The following is a 23,099-nucleotide window of genomic DNA, read 5'->3' as shown; positions in this document are numbered from 1 at the left end:
ATACAACGAAAAGATCATCAAATATCGAGATCTTGAAGGGCAAATCAGACGGCAATGGGAGATGGAGCATGTTCAAACAATTCCGATAATAATCTCGTCAACTGGACTTATACCAAAAACCCTTGTAGAGAACCTCAAACAACTGGGACTAAGTGAGCACCACTACAAAAACATGCAAAAAGCGGTGCTACTGGGGACAGCACGGGTCGTCAGAAAGTTCATGGGTACAGAAGACCGAACACCAGCCAGGGCCCGACAACCTGGAAAGGGTCTCCTCAGAGCTTAATCCTTTTGATATCTTAGATATCTGGGATAAGTGAATGTTCCCCCTAAAACGGGAGTGTGATTGCCGCAAGGCAAAAATAAAAAATAATAATAGTAATAATGTATATAAGTCTCTAAGCTAGTTTATTTTTAATAGCAATTTAATTTTAATAACATAAATATAATAATATTTTTAATAACAATTAGAATCTATAAAGTATTTAATTTCAACTATTATTTTATGCTATATAGTTAAATACCTGCGGTAATAGATATTTTGTCATTTATAACAAAATAACTTTCTTGGTTTTCATGCCTTTTTTTAAATTTTAAGTGCAAAGAATTTAAAAGCTATTAACTTAAAATATCTCGTTGTTAAATGCATTAAAAGACCTTTAAAATTGTGTGTCTCCTCTCACGGGGTTGTGAGTTTGTGACTGACAGTATAAGATGCTCCCTAAAAATAAAATTGACGTGTCCGGCTATTTATTTTTGAATAATATTGTTTGGTTGTTTTCGTTACGCTACCTATATACAGGGTGTGCCAACAAGGTGTACGGCTAAAATAGCGCCTTAACTATACGAGGTAGAGCAAAAAGTTCTACAGCAAAGTTGTAGGGTTGACAAAAACCTACGAACTAAAAATATTTTTATGTATACTGGGTGTGTCACAAAAAAGTTACTATGAAATATGATTTTTTTTAAATGGTACGCCCTGTATATTATGGTACTAAAATGTGAGGCAAAAAGAGTACTTTACTTTGGTATAACGTTTTTAAAATTTCCGTGCGGCGTTGCAACGTAATTAATTTTTTTATGTTATTTTTTGCCCTTTAGAGGGTTCGTTTAAAAAATTATAATTAACTTAAAATTTATTCTGCGTCTATGAAACTTGTACCACAGTTAGTCTAGGGTACCTCCTCTAGACTGACTATGATAATTTGTAATTTTTTAATACAGGGTGTTTTTAAAGAACTTTCAAACTTGCTGAAATTAAATACGCAATATCTCAAATTTTTCAAATGGAACACCCTGTATATTTGTATCTAATTAAGTTTGTTCCTCAAATACCTTCATTTTTTATTTAATATGTCCTGTAGCTAAACCAAGTACTTTTTGACATATTTAAACTTTTCTGTAAAATACTATGCATAAAACGGGTATTATCTTATTATCAAAAAACATATTCTTAAAGCGTTCGTACGTCAGATCTGACCACAGATGTTAATCGCTTCCATTGCGACATAGATACTTATATAACTTTTATGTCTGACCAGGCTATAAAATAAAAATATAATTTTTCCAAATTTTTTAATTAAATTTATCATGAAATTTGTGGCAAGCTTGTATTTGGACTTTTGAAATTATTTAATTTTAGGCCATTTTTTTTAATAGCGAAAAAATAAAACATAGAAAGCATATTGAAATACCTTCTAAAAGGATAAGATAGTACAAAAAGTAAGTTTAATAAGAGGTGTTTAATAAATAAATTCATTACTGATTTTTTTTACCAAGCTTTTCGAGCATTTCATAAGGCCACATTTGCATGAAGGTTATAATAATTGAATAGATCCCTCATTTACTCCTGAGAAATACAATAATGGATACCAGGACGAGAAACAGTAATTGAATACTTTCTCATACCATTAAATATTTTAACTGGCCTTAAATAACCCTGGAAGATATTTGATACATTTACTAAAATATTCTAGAAATATTAATGTACCTGGAATATGTAGGTGCGGGTAATGGTTTTATTATTTGTGTTTAATGTATGATATTTTAGAAAAAACACACTTTTTTAAATTGCTGATATTCTTTTTAGCTATTTTTTCACATTCGTATTATTATTTATTAATTTTTGGTATATCATATTATATTTTTTTTAAATTTATTTATTTTTTTATCATTGTTCGTGGTATCAATGAGAAAAAATTTGGTAATACAAAATTATAAAATTAAAAAGCGCCTACTAATACAAAAATTAATTCTTACATACAATTAAATTACTTCTTACCTAAGGTAAAAGGGTAAAGAATTAAATACACTTATACAATAAAATACAGATTAAAATTTGACAAGTTAAAATAACATTCTTATTAAACTAGAAAGAAATAAGTTAAAATACTTAACTTATTGCATCAACACACGATGACCGAACTCGTATCTGGGTTTCAACTACAACATTAATGGAGTTTTTTTATCATACTAACAGTATAAGAGAGATAGACAGAGATAAAGCCGTATTATATGTTAAGGGTAATAGAAAAACTCTGTGAACAACTTCTTGCACAACTCGCGACTCGACTCACACATTTTTTTATAACACGTACATATTTCATGAAAAAAGTCTAGCAGCCTTATAGAGCGCAAGTTTAATGGGAATTGATGGCTTAAATTTATGATGTCAGCTTTTAAGAGTTACTAATTGAAACTGATTGCGTTATAATCATTAGGAACCAAAATCTAATAACAGTAAATATATCTTCATGGCAGAAAAGGGTGATGTCGGGCTGTTTCCCACAGAACTGTTAACTTTCTAAGCAGTTATAAAGTATATAAAAAGAAATTTTAGCTTATCGGAGATCTTGATCGCCTCTTGGGCTAATATTTTGAGGAGATGGTATTATCAGCCCAATATTTATAACAGGAAATTTAAATGTATGCTGAAATGCTAGAGAGGTATATTGAACCACTAATAGTGCAGAAATTATAAAAGCAGATGACGAACACGACAGATGACAAAATTTATCTTTAGAAGAACGCTTACTACTATTCCAATACAATAATTCTAATAGGATGGAGCACCTCCTTATTATGTAATTTCCGGAACACAATGGTTGGACGGACGTTATCCTAACCAGTGTATTATTAGAAAAGGTCCTATTGAATGGCCACCTAGATCTCCAAAACTAGCAATAAAAGGTTACTAATGTAGAGTTATGTTTCTCGTATAGACTTTATGTTTGTATAAAAAAAACATCAATATCTTATTTGGTTCATAAACTGTTAAGAAAAGTAGTATATAATAATACTCCCGGGGTAATGGAACTTCTGATGTAAAAACTTCAAACAAAACAGATTTTATCACTTTACGAAGTACGTTATTTTCCAGTTGATAACTTAACTATTTTGGCTAACCAACTTTCTCAGGTACTAAAAATGTGTGAATTAAAGCGTAATATTAGGTACTGCCTAGTATTTAAGAATGTTTTTAGTAGTAATAGTTTATTTTTAATCTGACGTGTCGAGTGATAAGTAATTTTGTAAAGTATTTCGGTTAAGTGTTATTACCTGTATTGATAAATAAATAATGCCACGTCATCTCTTGGGGTTTTTTTAATGATTTCTTAATTATTAATTCGAGAACTCTTTCATTTCCTGAAATGAAATTGTATTTTACATGATTAAAAATCAATAAAGCGCACATAAATTTATAATTTAAATGGTACCACACCACCTTATTTTCTTATTTTTACTTCCGCCAAGACTAAGATTGACCTTAGGTTATACGACCTTGGTTAGAAATGGTACCATTGTAATCGCGATCTTGATGAATTTTTTACTCTTGCTGCTAAAGAGATTTAATGATGTAACAAGCCAATAAGCAGTGAAAAACCCAGGCCATTAAATGTAGAAAAACCACAGGTTATTAAAATGCAATTAAAATTGTAGTGTGCATGACATATTTTCTTGTATTATATTTTTTGAAAAAATTTACTTAAATACCATGCCAGATTTTTTCATTAAGTTTCACAATAATTTAATTACTATAAGTTACTTTTGCGAGACAGTTTTAATATCTGTTCTTCGAAATGAATGCTAATTATTGCTTGTATATATATGTAATCGAGTTGTACCATCGACCTTAATCTCGCTGAAAAATGCATCTCTGTGCGGAATGGAAAATTGAAAAAAAATATGCGAGTGAAGGCTGACCCAGTTGTATGTATTGTCGCTAATAAACTATTTTATAACCTCCTATATCCGCGTTTGAGTTCGCTGTATTTGATTAATAAAGTTTCTTGCTACATTAATAAACCAAATGTCGATCCTAAATTAGTAAGATAATTAAATGGCTCAATAAATTAATTTCATGGAAATCGTTTACGTAATATGTAATGCTTTGTTTGTATACAGTACATGTCAAATTTAAATTCATAAAAGTCTCACATTTGTATTATAAACCGTTTACACATATCTCTTATCAAGAAAAAAATAGAAAAAATGTTTTTTTCTAGTACCGATAACAAAGAAACATCAACCACATAAGTAATTAGTCAACTGCAAAACCACGGATTTTCCTTACTCATTAGTAGCTAGTTTAATAAAGTTGACATTGAACCTGTATTACTAACTCTTGATTCGTATCATGGGAGCCAACTAATTATTACTAATAGTCTGAGAATACGTAAGATGAATAAATTAAGCGAAACAATGCGTACCTACACACTCTCGACCGATTATTTCATTACGGTTCGGATTTTATTTAATCCGACAAACGGATTCTTGAACGAAACCCTATTTTAAGCGCGCGGTCAAATGCCTCCGTCACATCCCGAGAGATGCATTTTACTTTAACAATAACATCAACGGTTTTATATTAAGGATCCTTCAGGGTTATACGTTGTGGCTCAGGTTTTTAGTGATTTATGACTATTGTGAAAAAAAATGTGACAGGAGAGAGATTAAATTTTATATCTTATCGAAAGATAGTATCAAAGTTATGTGCGTTAATTAATTGTTCACCTGCGATGGTAGTGCTCGACATAAATTGATTCTATAAGTGAAAATGTGCAAATGCTGTCTACAGTGAGTTTTTATTTTTGTTTTTACAGTGATATAATTTTTTTGTTTATAAATTTATCTAGATGTATGTATCTGATAGTACTCTAAAGCATTAAAACTTTTGCCACGATTTTATAATGATACAATTAGTTTGTGATAAAACTATGTCTGGATTTTGACCACTACAACTAAAACCATTCTCCATAAAATATAATAATTGTAAAAAAATTCCTATTATAAGAATTCCATAATTTTTTCTTTGTTAAAATTAAATGTAGGTAAGCAAAACCTATTCATTCTTAAAAAAAAACAATATTAACTTTATTTATTACAAATCTTAATTAAATGCGTTATTGCAAGTATCCTGTTTCGGGTCCAAGGAATTTTTTTTTTTACATGACCAAACTATCAGCAACAAACATCTTTGTTGTTTTTTTATAAAATATTTAAGGCTTATTTTTAAGCGAACTTTAAGACCATAAAAGCGACAAATAACGTTTTCGACTTTAATCTCTTTGTTGATCCTGAAACGCAATTAGTGTTACTTTAAAATTTAATTTAATTTGTGATACTTATTTATTTAATGCACACCCGGAAATATAATTAATAGGACTTGTGTACTTCTGCAGTACAATATTTAATTAAAAAATTAATAGCTCTGATCCTTCTACTTTATAACATTATATCATAAATTAATAATCCACTTACAAGTACGTACAATTTGAGAATCCATTATAGCTCGTACGAAAACTTTTAAAGGCATACTGAGTCGTAGCTATTTCATATCTTAATAAATGTCGAGACTCCGAGTTAATCCATTGATAAAAATAACAAATATTGACAACAGGAAAGAAATAGTGGCCTAATCTATTGTAGCGTTTTTCTCATTCGTTAGGTGTGAATTCAATCAACTAATTTATTTACACCTTTTATTTAAATCTGGCGCCAATATTTCAAACTTTTCTTCACTGAATTGACATTTATCGGCGATTGTATACTCGGCAGAACGCTATTCCGAAGAAACTCGCCAACCTTCGAGACGTCGTCAACTTGTCAACTTGTGTCATTCCGTGTTTACAATGTCGTTACACCATATTGATCTAAAAAAATTAACTCTTTTTAACAAGACAAAGTTTTCTATATCCCTCGATAGATAGATACTATGCTGCTCAAATGCCATATTTTAAAAACGTTTTCTGTATATAGAGATCGTATTCTAACTGAATTTTTTTTTGAAAAACGCTCAAATAGGTGTCCAATTAATTTAAATGGAAAATCTGCATACGAATTTTCAAATGTGTAAGTTGAGTGGTTTTTGAGTGATGGACAGTTTGTGGAAATGTTAAACGTGTAAGTTGAGTAGTTTTTGGGTTATGGACAATGGTTGGACTTTTTATGAAATAAAATCATCCTGGAATATTTGTTTTTTTTTAATTTTGAATATTTTTTGAAAAACGCTGAAATAGGTATTCCATCAATTTAAATGGAGAATCTGCATACGAATTTGCAAATGTGTAAGTTGAGTAGTTTTTGGGTTATGGACAATTGTTGGACTTTTTATGAAATAAAATCATCCTGGAATAATTTTTTTTTTCTTCAAAATGTTGAATATTTTCTAATCAATTTAAATGGAAAATCTGTATACGAACTTGCAAATGTGTAAGTTGAGTAGTTCTTGAGTTATGAAGCATTTTTTTTTATGAAATAAAATCATTCTGGAATAAAATATTTTTTCTCAAAATTTGAAATATTTTTTGAAAAACGCTGAAATAGGTGTCTAATCAATTTAAATGGAGAATCTGTATACGAATTTTCAAATATGTAAGTTGAGCAGTTTTTGGGTCATGGACAATTGTTGGACTTTTTATGAAATAAAATCATCCTGGAATAAATTTGTTTTTTCAAAATTTTGAATATTTTTTTATAAACCCCGAAATAGGTGTCCAATCAATTTAAATGGAGAATCTGCATACGAATTTTCAAATGTGTAAGTTGAGTAGTTTTTGAGTAATGTACAATTTTTGGAATTTTTATGAAATAAAATCATGCTAAATTTTTTTTTTCAAAATTTTGAATATTTTTTGAAAAACGCTGAAATAGGTGTCTAATCAATTTAAATGGAAAATCTGTATACGAACTTGCAAATGTGTAAGTTGAGTAGTTCTTGAGTTATGAAGCATTTTTTTTATGAAATAAAATCATTCTGGAATAAAATTTTTTTTTTCAAAATTTGAAATATTTTTTGAAAAACGCTGAAATAGGTGTCTAATCAATTTAAATGGAGAATCTGTATACGAATTTTCAAATATGTAAGTTGAGCAGTTTTTGGGTCATGGACAATTGTTGGACTTTTTATGAAATAAAATCATCCTGGAATAATTTTTTTTTTCAAAATTTTGAATAATTTTTAAAAAACCCCGAAATAGGTGTCCAATCAGTTTAAATGGAGAATCTGTATACGAATTTGCAAATGTTTAAGTTGAGTAGTTTTTGAGTTATTAACAATTTTTTGAATTTTTATGAAATAAAATCATCCTGGAATAAAATATTTTTTTTTTCAAAATTTTAAATATTTTTTTAAAACGCTCAAATACGTGTCCAATTAATTTAAATGGAGAATCTGCATGCCATATTTTAAATGTGTCAGTTGAGTGTTTTTTGAGTGATGGGCAGTTTTTAGAATTTTCATGAAATAAAATCATCCTGGAATAAAATATTTTTTTTTTCAAAATTTTGAATATTTTTTGAAAAACGCTCAAATAGGTATCCAATCAATTTAAATGGAGAATCTGCATACGAATTTGCAAATATATAAGCTGAGTAGTTTTTGAGTTATTAACAGTTTATGGAATTTTCATGAAATAAAATCATGCTGGAAAAAAATACCCCATCACCCATATTTCAATTTGGTGCTTACTAGGGTGTAGTATAAAGTTTTTAAGCAATCTATATTCATAAATGCCATGCAATTTCATAAAATTAAACCAAACATTTTTGGGGATCAGAGATGATCCTCTCAATATGATTTTATTTGCATCCAAAACACTATGCGCTCGTTTTAAGATATTTTCGTTTATATTTTAATTGTGTATTAGAATCTAAATACGATTACCGAACATTTAGCTGTAATAAGCGACAGTCTGTTTGCGTTATATCAGGTATACACAGAATTAAACCTTTACGTACAGGGTGGCCAACTAAGAATGCGAGGTACTGTATCTCGGAACGTACTCATCGCAGGGGCTTGCGGTGAGTAAATAGTATTCAGATTACAATTATAAACTTAATTATTAATAGAAGGCTAATAACCCCTGTATTTTTTTTTTAATTTAAAAATTTAAGTACAAAATAATCAAGCACTACTCATACGCAGATCAATTGATTATTACGGATTAAAAATAAAACTGACTATTGCCTGAACAAATTCACACTTCTGATGATCTCGATCGTTAATACTATTTACACTTATTAACAAAACATCAAGTTTTACCGATCGTCAGTTGCTGACAATAAATTTAAGCGGTTTCATGTTTTATCGTTGTTTAAAGATCGGTTTTACGAGATTTTCGTTTAAAATTTGAGATAAACATCATCATGCATTTATGCCACGTTTGTCCCAAATGGTCGGTAAATTTCCTTCGAATATTATATATATATTATTTGCATAAATTTTAATTTGTTTTTTTAGCTGTCTAGAATCATGCTACTGGAACTTGATAGAGGAGAAATTCTGCTTCGACGTAAACATCGCCCTCTACGAGGAACCGGTCAAGCATATACCAGAAGGCGAAAAAAATAATAATATATTTGACAATATGGCGTTTTACGACAGTGTGTCGGTTATAGGTAAGCCTAATTTAATTTTATACCTTATTATTAATTAGTTTTACATTATATCATATGTGTCCCAGAATAGTGCATCAGCATTCAAAATTATGAAATCAAACTGAATGTCTCTAGAGGTATCTCATCGAAAATCTCTTTCTTAATCAACAGAAAAATGGTATTAATCGAAAATAAGCATATAATTTTGTTTACACACTTCATTACGAAAACACGATCACTCACGACTACTAGAGATATTTGTTTTTACGGTATTTATTTACAACTATTTAAATCTCGCGCCAATATTCCGAAGTTTACTTCAATGAACTGATAATTGACATTGGCAGAACGATGTTTCGGAAGATTCTCTCAAACCTTCGAGACGTCGTGCGGTGTAACGCTTGTCTCATTTCGGAATGATGGAGAATCAGCTAGTTTCTCAGTATTTACAATATCGTTACAGTATTTATGCATATCTCTCTGAAGAGTAACCCGTTCTATAATTTTTTTAGCAAATACTCTCCAGAATAAATGCGGAAGGAAAAGCTAAAAAATCCAAAGCCACAGAGGCATCCCTGCAGTCCTCCCGAAAAGAATACTCGCTAAATAAGCGAACTACTGAAGCCATTCGATCAAGATTTATACCCAAAAATTTGACAGATTCGTCATCCCGGATCCCTCAGTTTAGTTCTTGTTTAATACAAGCCTCTTAGCCTGTAACCAATGGTCAGTTCTTAGCTGTACATCCACCACAGCACTCTAAAATTCATAGAATGGGTGCTTTTAAGGGAGATTGTAAAGGTAGATGTATATCAAAAAAATTAGGGCCCAAGAACGGATCCTTGCAGCACTCCTATTTTCACTTTCCTCTCTGGTGACATCATCATTTTCACCACTTAAACTATCTAGCTTCGGCACTCAAGATATGATGCAAGAAGCTGTAATCCAGACATGTCAATTAAATTAATTGTCTCTTAACATTAATATATGTCACTATCACTAAAGCATGTGGACTTAGTAAAGGATTGGTGTCTATTTGGACCTTAACCTTCGTTTTTCTCATCACTTTAATCATATTTTATTGTTAAGGTAAATAGAACGTGGGGCTTTGTAAGGAAATCATGTAGAGATTTCAGTAGTATTCCTGTATTTAAATCTTTGTATATATCTCATCTTGAGTTTTCTAATATAATATAATAGCATTAAATAGTCAGGTATATAAGATTTATCCTTTAAAAATAAGGTACATTTCTTTCTACTGATCAGACAATATCATATATATCACTAAGTCCTTTGTCAAGTAGAAGAGAGTACTATGATGTATGTTTTGCTTTAAAGGTTTTAAATCCAATGACAAGATGTTCTGACTGCCTTGCTCTCTTCTCAATAAATGTTCCACCTTACTCAACCCGAAATCATTTACTTCTCTATGTCCCTTTCTGCCGAACAACATATTGTTTAAATAATCGAGTCAACAGATTTTCTACAACAGTTAAGTCTTAAGAATTCATTTTTTAAGTGATAAATGTATATATATATATATACCTTTGCATTCTAAATACTGAAACCAAAATATACAAATTTTAAAATATATATTTAGGGTAAGTCTTCAGGAACCACATCAACCGTCTGCAGGAAAAATAGAACACCCTATGTATTATTACTTTCTTGAAATCTACATGGGAATTTAAACATTTCTTGTGTATTGCGGCGTTTTTCCCGTTCGTTAGGTGTGAATTAAAAACAATCGAAAATAGTCAACTAATTTATTTACACATTTCACCACGAAAACACAACCACTAACGACTACTAGAGATAGTTATTTTTACTGTATTTATTCACAACTTTTTAATTTCGCGCCAATAATTCTAAATTTACTTCACCGAACTGACAACTGACTACTATCGGTGATGCAGCCATTTATATACTCGGCAAAACGATGTTCCGAAAGATTCTCACCAACCTTCGAGACGTTTTGCGATGTACCACTTGTGTCATTCCAGAAGGACAGAGCATCAGCTGATTTCTTGTTGTTTACAGTATCGTTACAGTATACGCTCCTGTAACTAAGTCTTACTATTTTACGTAACTTATTAACAATATTGCAAACACTGAGAAACCAGTTGATTCTCCATCATTTCGGAATGACACACACCGCACGACGTCTCGAAGGTTAATAATAATCTTCCGGAACAGCATTCTGCCGAGTATATAAAGAACCACATCGCTGAGAGTTGTCAGTTCAGTGAAGTAAAGTTCGAAATATTGGCGCGAGATTTAAATAGTAATAAAAATAAATATTTTACCATGTTACCCTAAAGTGGTTTTTTAGTGTGTATTTGATATATGGTTTTCCTGTAAATTAATGTTGACCATTGTTTTAATTTTTAATTTAGGTCTGACGATGCCGTAAGGCGAAATGCATAATCCAACAAATAGGCAGCGTTTATATTTTAGTTATAATTTTTTAGAGTTTAAGTTTTTTTTGTTCTTTAAAGAACATTCCTATTGCTAATAATAATTTTTGTCACGGTATTAAAACATACCATTTTCAGACATTGACAGTTATTGTTAATACTCTTAGGTATAGGTATTAAAACTCTTTTATAGCTTTTATAACGTCAAATAGAAATTTGCCAGATGAATGAGGAAAAATAAAAGGAACTAGCGTTATTACTTTAAAAATTTGACAGCTGCAGAAGGACCAGTTCTTTCCTTGTGGTTAGGCAAATTCCAAATTTTGATTACATTTTTGTCAAATTGTCAATTGGATATCTGTTTATGTAAGACGGTACTTGTACCTAATTTAATAACCGTTAAGACTTGTGAGAAACGTACCCTTAGTTATTTTACAATCGATTTTCCAAAGTTTAATTTTTTTATAGTGATTTTTTTTTAATTACCGGTTACCCATTACTGATGACTCTAATTCGGGTTTATAATGCTGACAGTTAAACCAAAATAAGAGAAATAAACCGTTCTAGGGATGAACATTTCAACATGTTATTCTCAAGAATGTAAAACGTCTCAAGAATACCCTATAACGTCTAGGATATTGCTTTATATCCTAGTAAATACCTATGTATAGGGATAACATTTCTAGAATTTCCTATTTATAATAAACTATTAGAATAAATTATATTATAATGTTTATGTTTTTTTTATTCATTTTTTTAATCATAATTTTTTCGTTCCAGATTTAAAAAGAAATAAATATTGATTTTTTAAAAAGGCACAACGGAAAATAACCATCTCGTTATCCTGCTCTTATAAATTATTAACTATTATTTATTTAATAAATTATTAATTCGATATATTTTTGGATCATCCCAGGTATGACTATTGGCAACATTTTTAGTTTTTTAACGTATGCAGCATAGTATAAAATTTGAATGGTTTACAGGTCAAACTATAATCGAGCTTTGAAATACGCAGAAGTTGCTTGAATGTTCTTCGATTTTAGAATAACAATATTTTTTTAAATATTTTTCTGTTATACTTGGTCCTCTGAAATATTTGTCTCTTTTAAAAACGTAATGCTTTAAATTGAAGTTTCTTACAGTCATTTCCAAACGAGTCACAGGCCAAATTACGTTTTGCGACCATAAGATTAAAAAATAGTTTTAATAGCACATTTTCTGTTTTATAACCATCAAACCTTTTATTATGACTTATTTTTCTTCATGTGTTTTGTCCATTTTGGATATTCGTTATTGTCGTTGCTATTTTGATTTTGGAAATTGCAGCCTTAAATAGATATTTATTGCCTTCCAATAGATATTATGAATTATTGTAGTTTTTTTTTACTTCGTATAAGATTTCTACGTACTCTTTCATTCATGTCAGAACTTCCAATATGCCCACACGTCCTATCTATGAAATTTTCGATATTCTTCGTTGATCTATATTTCGAGAGTCTATATACGATGCAAAAGAACTGGAAATGTCATGTACATTTTATCATTCAAATTCTTAGGTCTCGACTACAGATTTACGTTCTTGATCTGCCCAAAGATTGTTTGTATTTCTACGTATATTTTAATAGTTCCATTACTTATTACCCTCTCTATAAATTATGGTATCGATATACCAATACTATGAAACCTGGTATCATTTATTTGCCACTAAATATTCCACCATACGAAACCTTCTTCTTTTTTATTTTACATTTCTTTACAGCCGGTCGCTCAATAGTTACGATCGACCCCAAAGACACGCCAAAAAAGAAACTGGAACTCCGACAGCCTGTTGTGATCGAGCAACAGCCTAAAAAAAGACTGAAATGGCCCGAAAAGAATTCCAAGGATCTCGGGACCGATTATTTAAACGGTGCATTGTTTACACAGGAAGAAAAGCACAATAATTTACCAACTACTGATTCTGAAGGGAGCAACGAAAGCGAGACTCAGCAGAAGCTTATTCAGAAAAAAGTAAGTTTTTCTGAGTAATCCAACAAAATTAGTTTTAACAATTTAACAAACACATTTCTTCATCTTTATCGGTTGGATCGTCCATCACTATTATTTAGATTTATATCTATATTTACTTTATCTGATAAGGATTTTATTATGTAATAAAACACTGAAATATTAAATATGATTGTTTATTCCTTTTGTAGGTTCAAATAATTTTATAGGCGTCGCATACCTGTAAATCCATAAAAATTAAAAACAAAATCAGCCTTAGATGTGATAAATGTCGGTTGTTTATTGAGGTGTGATTTTATGGCAGGTTTTATGCATTTATTATAGAAGATACAATTATGTTACTTAAAACTTATAATTAGTTTAATAATTGTGACTTGTTAGTTAAAATTCACTAGTATCCCCTTTATATTTAATAGTCACTCCCTCTCTTAACCTTTTACTTTCGAGAGAGTATGTTGAAATCATGTTTCACTTGCTCGGATCGTAGTTCTCAGGCTTGAAGAGAAGCTTCCTGCAGGCTGTGATCAATGATTTCTTCGATTTGATCCACCTAGAGTCGAAGACCTTCCTCTTCATCGTTTACTATTGATTTTTCTACTCCACAATAAGCAGTTTCAGCCCATTCGTTCTTCTTGAAATGTGTCCAAAATACCGTAGATATGATTGGTTGATAACCTGGTCGATGTTCTCTATATGATATTCGCAGCATTGTTCTGTAGGCCCACATTTCAAAAGCATCTATTCGATTGGCCATTTTTAAAGTCTAGGTCTCATTTTGGCAATAAGAGAGATCAATAGGTTTAATAACTTCAGTTTGTTGGCTTTGTTTGTGATAAGTGATCCCAAATAATCAAATTTCTCAATCATTTTAAAATTATCGACCTTCTCATTCTCATGATTCCTATAAATTCCTTGGAACGAGCTAGTATTAAGGTGTCATTTGCATATCTGAGATAAATAATTCTTTTCCACCTACGGTTAATCCCCCTCGCCAGTCTGGCAGAACTTTTCTCATTATTTACTCTTCATATACAGGGTGAGTCATTAATATTGCACGAAAGTTTAAGGGTGTATTCCTTGGGTCAAAATATTAAAAAAACTTCCAATATAAACATAATATGTCCGAAAATGCTTCCCTGGGCAACGATAGACACAGATATACGTTGAAATTTTAATTTAGTTTTCAATTTTTCTAAATAAGTGGAAAGTAAACGAGAATAGCAATATACAATTAGGCACAGATACATCTGTGCAATTAGGTATAGGAAGGTTTTGTAAGGTGCTAAATTTTGTTGATAGTTTTAATGTCACTAATAGAGAGCGCCACGTTTTACATTTTGAGTTTTTAAATACAACCATGAAAATAACAATTATTCAATTTAATTCTTATAAAATCAAAAGTTTTTAGAAAAGAGAAAAGTCAGTAACATGACGTAAAACACAAGCGAGATGAGCTCCACAAACGTGGTCTCCGAGATCTCCCGACTTAAACTCATTAGACTTTTTCCTCTGGGGGTTACCTAAAACAATTAGTTTATACTACCCCAATTGAAAATGTTGAAGAGTTTAGAAATAAGATAGTGGCAAATTGCGCAACAATTCGAAACACAGCAGTGCGGCAATCAGTGGTTCGTACGGTAGTTGCTTGCATTGAAGTTAAAGGGCAACACTTTTAACAACTTTTATAACCTCTACTCCTAGTTTGTGTATTACGTCATGTTAATCACTTTTCCCTTCTTTTGTAAAAAAACCTTTGATTTTATAAGAATTAAATTGAATAAAGAAAATGATTATGATTAAAATTTCAACGCTCAGTATCTCTACAGCGACGCATTTTCGGACATAGGTTTATAGGAATTTTTCCAATATTTTAACCTTTTGCCCTTAAATATTCGTGCAATATAAATGACTCGCCCTGTACATAGAAGAGTATCGGTGACACAATTCAGCCCTCTTACACCTCACTGTGGACTTAAAGACTCAGATAGCGTGTTGTTGATTTTAACCTTTCTGCAACTGTTGTTGCAGAGATTTTTAAGCAAAATAATCATGTTTTCTCACTCCCATGTTATAAGCCACAAATTCTTCCATTTTACACAGGCCGAATGCCTTACTGTAATCGACAAATTCATATGCCTTTTCTATTATTTGTCAATCAGCATTTGTTCCCTTTTCTCCACCTGGAACAAGACCAAAGTCATTTTTTATGTCTTTATTTATTTTAAGTTATTATAGCTTGATTATATGTTATTGAATTTTTGCTGTACATGTACGCATCTGTCATCAACTTCGGCAAATAAGGAATTCCCTTTACTATCATCCTGCAAAGGGTTATGTCTGTAAAACTCCAAATCTCTATTAGCAAGTATTAGATATTCAGTAAGCTTTATCATTAATGCAACAATTTTTTCTAATTATGTATTTCTTACTTCATTGTCCTCTTTATATCCTGTAAAATAACTTCTTAAGATTCTTGGTGTTCTTAAGCACTTTGCAAGGTCAGCACATTTTTGGGTTAGTAGTTCAATTTCAGTAACCAATTCTCTAACTCTTTGAGATCGGTGGATACCTCCGCTTTCTTTTCCACTTCGGTAAGTCGTTTATCTCTTGGTCTTTATCAATTATTTCTGATTGTAAAGAGATCTTAATTTCGCTTTTGCAATATGCAACTTTTTATTAAGTCTCAGATTCAGAATTTCTACCGATATTCACAAACCAGTGCATCATTTAACTTAGCTTGTCTATTGCATTCATATAGGTTTTGTTTAGGTTCTTCTAATTTTCTTTTCTTAAATGTTTGTTCTGCATGCTCCATTTCTGTAGGTACCTTTTCTGCTTTGTCTATAGAACTCCAGATAATTTTGTAAAAGCTGAAAACAAACAGAACAACATTCAGCAAGTATAGCCACAAACTTTTTGAATGGTCACTAACTCAACTGTAAATTCTTAATTACTGATTAAATTTTTTTTTAATTACAAAGAAAAATTTAACGTTTTTTTTTTTGACGTGATTAAAGAATGTTCTTTTCATTTTTATATGTAGTTACTCTAAAAAAGTGATTTTTTATAATTTTAGAAGTATGAAGTATAATATGGAAGAAACTGTGACAACCAACTACTTAAAAAGTTTTTGTTTTCAAGTATTTTAAGTGATTTTTGGTTATCTTGAAGTATAATTTAAAAAGCTCAATTGCCTTGCTGACTTGCAACATATAAATTGATTTTTCTTTTCAAGTAGTTTAAGTTATTTTTAGGATTTTTTGAAGTATCAATTAATTTCTTTTAATTAAAAAAATATATGAAAATCGGTTAATCTCGAACGATTGACAATTGTAGACTGTATCATTATTTCCATTGTAAGTTAATACCTTGATTTCCTCTAAACTTAATTTTGTATGCCTCCAGAAATTAAACTGTTTTTTCTTTGACAATTTCCAGTGGTCTGGAGTCATGCAGGCATTTGATGGTAATTGTTGATTTTCCAGGGTGGAAAATATATTTTCCATATTCTAAAACTTATACACAGTAATATTCTTATAATAGAGTTCATAGCAATAACGTTTTCATTTTGTATTATTATATTTCGTATCAATTAAAGGTCTCAATCAATGAACTGTAAAACGCTTTAAAAAATATTTAAAAAAACGTATGTTTCAATAGTAAGGAATACAGTTTTAATATAAAAAAAACTAATTTATTTAAATTAACAACAAAAAATAAAAGAAAATTAAATACATCTAATAAAAAGAAAATAATTTTCGTTCCTTATTGTTGAACTAAAACTTATTAAATTCTTCGTTTTAAAAAGGCAGTTCCATTCATAAAACTGCCTGGAATAATTTTTTTAAGTACTTTAAGCGATTTTTGATATCGTCTAAAGTATCAATTCATTCGTTGAATTTCATTTAGTAGTAAGTAATTTTAGGAAATTGAAGTAAATTTAGAATTTTCGTAAGTAATTAAAGTGAAATATACAAAATGTATTAATTGAAATTAACATTCACAAAGAAAGAATAAAGGATATATTTTGGTTTAAATGAATCCTTAAGTGTTTTGACTTCATATTTAGAAAAAGAAACAATTTTTAAATGGATAAAATTGGTTATTGGTTATGATTTTCAATAGAATTTAAATAAAAAAGAACAAAAACTTTCTTATAATTAGTTAGAGGTCACGTTTCAGTCCATTTTTTATCAAACATTTAATAAACATACCTTATATACTATAACGTTTTCATTTCGTATTTTTACATTTCTTATCAATTAAATGTCTCATATTACAATAGTGGGTATTACAGTTTAAATATAAATTAATTAATTTGAATTGCTCTTTTTTATAAATCCTTACAAGATATGACAAAAAATACATATAGTTTAACAAAAAACATTTACCACAATAATATTAAAATATAATTACCAAAACAACCTATAAATAAAAATTATACTAGACATCCTCTTATGTTGTTACTTAGACACAGTAAACGCTAAAACAATAACGTTCCCACTCGTCTCGATGGCACTGAAAAACTGAAAAAATCACAGACAAACCATTACACTCAACACCATTATCTTAATCGCTCTAGATTTTATTACATTAAAAAAAGCCGCATAAACAAAATAAAATTGATTAGATAAAATGTCATTTAATTGATGCACTTGTTTTTCCCATTGTTAACTTATAAATAGAAAACTTTATCATATAGCTATCTCACAAGGTGTTACCGGAAATTATTTCGATAATATTTTTTCTTTGTTTCAGTCACCCCAAAAGTTGACAGAAAAATTCCCGATAAAAAAATCGGTGAGTTTTCACAACATTCCTGATAAAACGTCTTCCAGTTCGGGGGAGGAGAGTGACTGTAAAACAAAAAGCGATAGCCTCACTGTTCCAGAGGAGGAGGAAGTGACTCTCAGAGGGAAATCTTTAAGAGAACGCCGGATGTCTAAAAGTTTATCTTTAAAGATTGGAGGTATGTTAAGATAATATTGAAGGGTTTTTCCCGTTCGTTCAGTAGGAATCGAAAATAGTCAACTAATTTATTTACACACTTTTTTACGAAAACACAATTACTCACGACTACTAGAGCAATTTATTTTTACTGTATTTATTTACAACTTTTTAAATCGACTTAACTTAACTAAAAAAACTTAAACTTCACTAAACTGACAACTATGGGCGATGCGGCTCCTTATATACTCGGCAGAATGCTGTTCCGGAAGATTCCGGCTTTACCTTTAAGATGTTGATAGATAGTGGATATGGATATCAGCAAAAAGTTCCTCTCTTGCACCTGGACCTCTTCTAGAAATAACAATCAACGGTTTTCTCCAGAGAACGACGTTGGGAAGTATAACAGCACACCAGAACTTGCACGCCTGTAGACCTGAGAGATTTTCCCTGGTCCTTTAGTTTAAAAATTCAGAGGCTCAAGTGGCAAGATGGATAGAGAGACGATGTTTAGTGTCAAATAAACTCCTGTAGCCTCTCTATCCATCTTGCCACTTGAGCCTCTGAATTTTTAAACTAAAGGAACCATTTTAAAGCTGCATGATTAGTTCGCAGCAAAAACTCTATTTTTCTTTGTCCAGCGAGTAACGCAATAGTTCACGCTCTAGTTTCGACAGCGTCTTACTAGAATAGCCAATGACTTTTTCTTCTTGGTCATCCTGGATTTGCGATGTTGGCAAATTGCTCCACATAGCATCGGTAGTAAGTGCATAATCCCAAGAAGAATGCGTAGCTCATGTTTGGGAACTTTGACAATCTGAGCCTTTGCCTTGTCAACCACAACTCGTTGATTGGAGACAATGTGACCCAGATACTGCACAGTTGACAGAGATACTGACATTTCTTTATGGGCTCAACTTTAACCGAGAACCTCGTAGCTTCAGGAACACTTCTTCAAGATTGTTTATGTGGTCCTCAAACTATTTGCCTACTATAGTAATGTCATCATGATAAACCACGCAAGTCTTCCAGGACAGTCCTCCTAAAAAGTGGCAGGAGCATTACACAGTCCAAACTGCATCACGTTTAATTGCCAGCAATAAACAGCACCCACAGGGTGAAAGCCGTTTTTTCTTGATCTTCAGAAGCCAACTCAACTTGCCAGTATCCAGTTTTCAGTCAGGGTATCCAAAGTGTCATCAATACGAGGAAGAAGTTAGCTGTCTTTTTGAGTCACGTTATTAAGCTGTTGGTAATCTACACAGAATGTGGTCGAGCCGTCTTTCTTTTTTACCAGTACCACCGGTGAAGACTAGATTATGGTTGCCCTCTCTCTTGGTCGGATGGGACGAGCATGTTCTTCCTTTCTTTCCAGTATCAAAAACTTATCATATCTACGGACCAAATGCCTTTGCCTCCTTCTTTGGTCTGGCCTTAGACCGGTGCCCTATAACGATGTCAGCTCTTTTAGTTCTTTCGGAATGGCTTCCCGGTTGATGTCCACAGCTGCACCTTATTGTAACATTATAACACAGGATAATGATTAATATTCACTACTCTCACAGGAATACTCCTTTCAGCACGCACAGGGACTTTTGATTGGTATTGTTTGACCAACAGCCTCATCATGTATTGCAGGTTTGAAAATTTCTTTTTCACCATCGGTAGTCTTGCTATTAACACAGCAGCCCTTCAGAACGATCTCGCTCCGTTATGATGTTAAAGCTTTCTCTGGAAATAGGACTCAAACGATGCAAAAAAACAACCCCATCGTCTATTTTCAGCACCCCCTACTTAAATCCTTCTTTAGTTTTCTTAATTGACGGGAGTGGAACTAGCTGCTTTTTCTTAACGGCTCTTTGGCCTCTGTGTTAAAAGCAGTATCGCTTTGTTTGGCAAACCTTGTGGAGCTCGTGCTGCCTGTAAGTCATGTTCTGCATAAAGGAGTCAACCATTCGTATATGGTACCCAGAAAAGTTGTCTTGGAGATGTCGAGGCAGATTGCACCTGCAGAAGCACGATTTGCTCTATCTAAGATGTTAGAGGAGTCTTATTATTTGGGAATGCTCCCTCTGGAATCCAAGCTGTCCAGACTAACACCTCCTGGACAGTGTCTGCTTATGTGACCTGCCTTCCCACATTTTCAATAGTCCAACTTCAAACTCACGCTGATAAACGTTCCAGGATGTATTACTCTCAAACTGAGGCGGTTTGAGGCACATCAACCCAACAGATTCCATATTGGGACAAACTTCGCTCTTGTGGTTCACTGCTAAAGGTCTACAGGGCAGTTCATCACTAATATTTATTTTTCACCAATGTCTAGTTAACTGACGTTCAATTCACACCCCATACCTGACACTAATGTAGCCTTTTTTCCGGTTCGTTAGGTGTGAAATAAATACTCGATTGCACAAAAAAATAGTCAACTAATTTATTTACACACTTACACTACGAAACACGATCACTTATGACTACTAGGAATGTCTGGTTTAAATTTTGCGCAATATTCTTTAGTGCACTGAATTGACTCCCTGCGGTGACGCGGCTCCCTATATACTTGACTGACCGACATTCCGGAAGATTCGCTGACCTTCGAGACATCGTGCGGTATGCCACTTGCGTCATTTCGTAATGATGGAGAATCAGCTGATTTCTCGGCATTTCCAATATCGTTACAATTACTAAGTTTACACGTGACATTAATGCCAATTAAAGCAAAAACGGTATGTTTGCACAACGGTTTTAACGTTGACGTTAACCAGCTATTTTTTAATGCCAACCTAAATAGTTTATCAATAAATTCTTTGAGTAAAAATATATCTAATAAAAGAATATAATTCTTTAAATTTTGCGAAAACATAATAAGACAAGAACATTTTTTCTCCCTGGCTCGGTTTTTAATTTTTTGTTAGTTGGCAACACTGAAAATTAAGGTGAATTTGGATATTCTCCCGTATACACAAAACACGTATATACGTGTATATCCCGTACATAAGTACTACAGCAGCATCATCCACATACATAAAACGCTTTAAAATAATACGAATCCTGAATGCTAAAACGTTTTACGGGTATCTACACATGCCTTTTATCTTAATTCGCATTTCGCTAATGCGCATTAATAGTAGTATGTAAACATGGTAAATATTATACACATTGAGATATTCGAGAGGTTACAAAGGAAGTTAAAGATTTTTCTCGTTTCATTTTAACATTCCAATCCTGATTATTATCTATAATTCAGTCTCACTTACTTACACCACTTATTATCATTATACAGGGTGTAAATAAATAGATGCGAAAAAAATCAGGAGCTGATTCTTGGGTAAATTTTAAGAAAAAAACTTTATATGAACGTATGTGCTAAAAGTACTAACTTTTGAGGTATCGGGTGGTAAAGATTGAAGAAAAATATGTTTTTTTTACAATACCTGTGAAACGCCTGTAGATATTTTATTAATTTTTGGTATGCATTTTCTATGCAACAAAAGGCATTTTCTGAGGCTCACTAATTTTTTTTTTATCAGTGTCCGGTACTGGATATCGACGACTTGAGAAATCGAGTCATTAATTCACGTGCCGTAATTCAAAATTCTCCCGGAATTTTTTATCAGATTCGTCGACAAATGCGGCGACGTAAAGACTTGCATAATGGCAGAGGGTGGTCATTTCCAACATTTCTTATAATTATTTAATTTATTTTTCTTTCATTTGGTTTAATCTAAACATTAATAATAAACACGTGATACATTTAGATGGATGGATTTATTTAATCGAAACCTCGGACAAAAGAAAGTCAAGAGATCAAATTTGCTCAGAAATAACTGAGAAAAATTAAAAAAAAGTGTGGTACCATATTTGTCATCAAAAATATTTAGTTTAAACCTTACGCGAACGTCACTGGTACAAATAAAAAAAATTTGTGCGCCTCAGAAAATGCCTTTTGATGCATTGAAAATGCATACCAAATGTTATTAAAATATCTACAAGGTTTTTACGGGTATTATAAAAAAAACATATATTTTTCTTCAATCTTTACCACCCAGTATCTCAAAAGTTACGCCTTTTAGGACATACGTTTATATACAGTTTTTTTCTTAAGATTTACGCAAGAATCAACCTTTGAATTTTTTCGCATATATTTATATACACCCTGTATAAACGTCGGATAATGTCAAATTTTATAGGTAATTTTTATATTACATAAATTCAAAATATCTTATGGATTTACAAAAAATTATATTTTGTTTTCCTCTCTTAGGTGAAAGTCTAAAATTGTCTAACAATACCTTTATCAATACTCTGTTACTAGAAAGTATTAATTTTTGTGATTCTTCTTTTCAAGACTTCCACAAGGAACTACCTATCATCCGCCAAAACTCCATGCCGAAATTCTATCTAGACACTCCAGACGAGAACCAATTAAAGGACTCGACACTAGTAAAAAGCACCCCCCTACAAGCGCTAAAAAGTCCGATGACCTCATCCAGTGAGTTCAATTTTGACTTGTACTCAGTAGTTCAGATCGAAAAGGACAGACAGAGTACACAAGCTAAGCACCCTCCTGTCCCTATACATAGGGAAACTTCTAAGTTAAACTTAATTAAGGATAAGTTCTTGCTAAAGAAAAGTAAGAGCACTGTGAGCGCGAGTAATTTGCCTTATAGTAATTATATGTAATGTGAGAGTAATTTATTTTAGATGGAAATCTTCTGTTAATTTTCTTAGACTATCCAGTTATATTTTGCCGCAGATTTTCATTTTAGACTGATTTGACCTTTTGTAAATATTTCTTTAATTTATATATACGCGTGCCTTGTAGTTAATAAAATAGATTTAAAATTA

The 23,099-nt window shown here is 31.5% G+C and overlaps 2 protein-coding genes and 1 long non-coding RNA gene across 5 annotated transcripts in view; 2 read left to right on the top strand and 1 right to left on the bottom strand.

The window, feature by feature from the left end:
* LOC126739981 (endoplasmic reticulum junction formation protein lunapark) overlaps positions 1-5,556 on the top strand; it is a 23,222-nt gene extending 17,666 nt beyond the window's left edge. Inside the window, exon 7 of the transcript XR_007661756.1 lies at positions 5,547-5,556. The gene's annotated coding sequence lies outside the window, so the exon portion shown is untranslated. The remainder of the gene's footprint in view (positions 1-5,546) is intronic.
* Positions 1-23,099, top strand: part of LOC126739984 (uncharacterized) — a 25,972-nt gene extending 2,873 nt beyond the window's left edge. The window contains exons 1-5 of one of the 3 annotated variants that reach the window (XM_050445828.1): positions 4,759-5,076; positions 8,741-8,898; positions 13,057-13,307; positions 18,063-18,273; positions 22,600-23,099. In XM_050445828.1, coding sequence (XP_050301785.1) covers positions 5,057-5,076; positions 8,741-8,898; positions 13,057-13,307; positions 18,063-18,273; positions 22,600-22,934 — 975 coding nt within the window. In that variant the 5' untranslated portion in view covers positions 4,759-5,056 and the 3' untranslated portion in view covers positions 22,935-23,099. Of the gene's footprint in view, positions 1-4,758; positions 5,077-8,511; positions 8,676-8,740; positions 8,899-13,056; positions 13,308-18,062; positions 18,274-22,599 lie in introns of those variants that run through there. The other 2 variants (XM_050445827.1, XM_050445829.1) reach the window with 2 other exon arrangements.
* On the bottom strand, positions 13,465-18,069 carry LOC126739988 (uncharacterized). The gene is made up of 2 exons (XR_007661757.1): positions 17,721-18,069; positions 13,465-16,174 (listed from the first exon to the last, which is right to left on the bottom strand). It is a non-coding gene; the product is annotated as an uncharacterized LOC126739988 (long non-coding RNA).

Source organism: Anthonomus grandis, chromosome 8, assembly GCF_022605725.1.
Source record: "Anthonomus grandis grandis chromosome 8, icAntGran1.3, whole genome shotgun sequence".
NCBI classification, from domain to species: Eukaryota; Metazoa; Arthropoda; class Insecta; order Coleoptera; family Curculionidae; genus Anthonomus; species Anthonomus grandis.
Note: the sequence above shows the minus strand (reverse complement) of the source record. Positions and strands in the feature narration are given on the sequence as shown.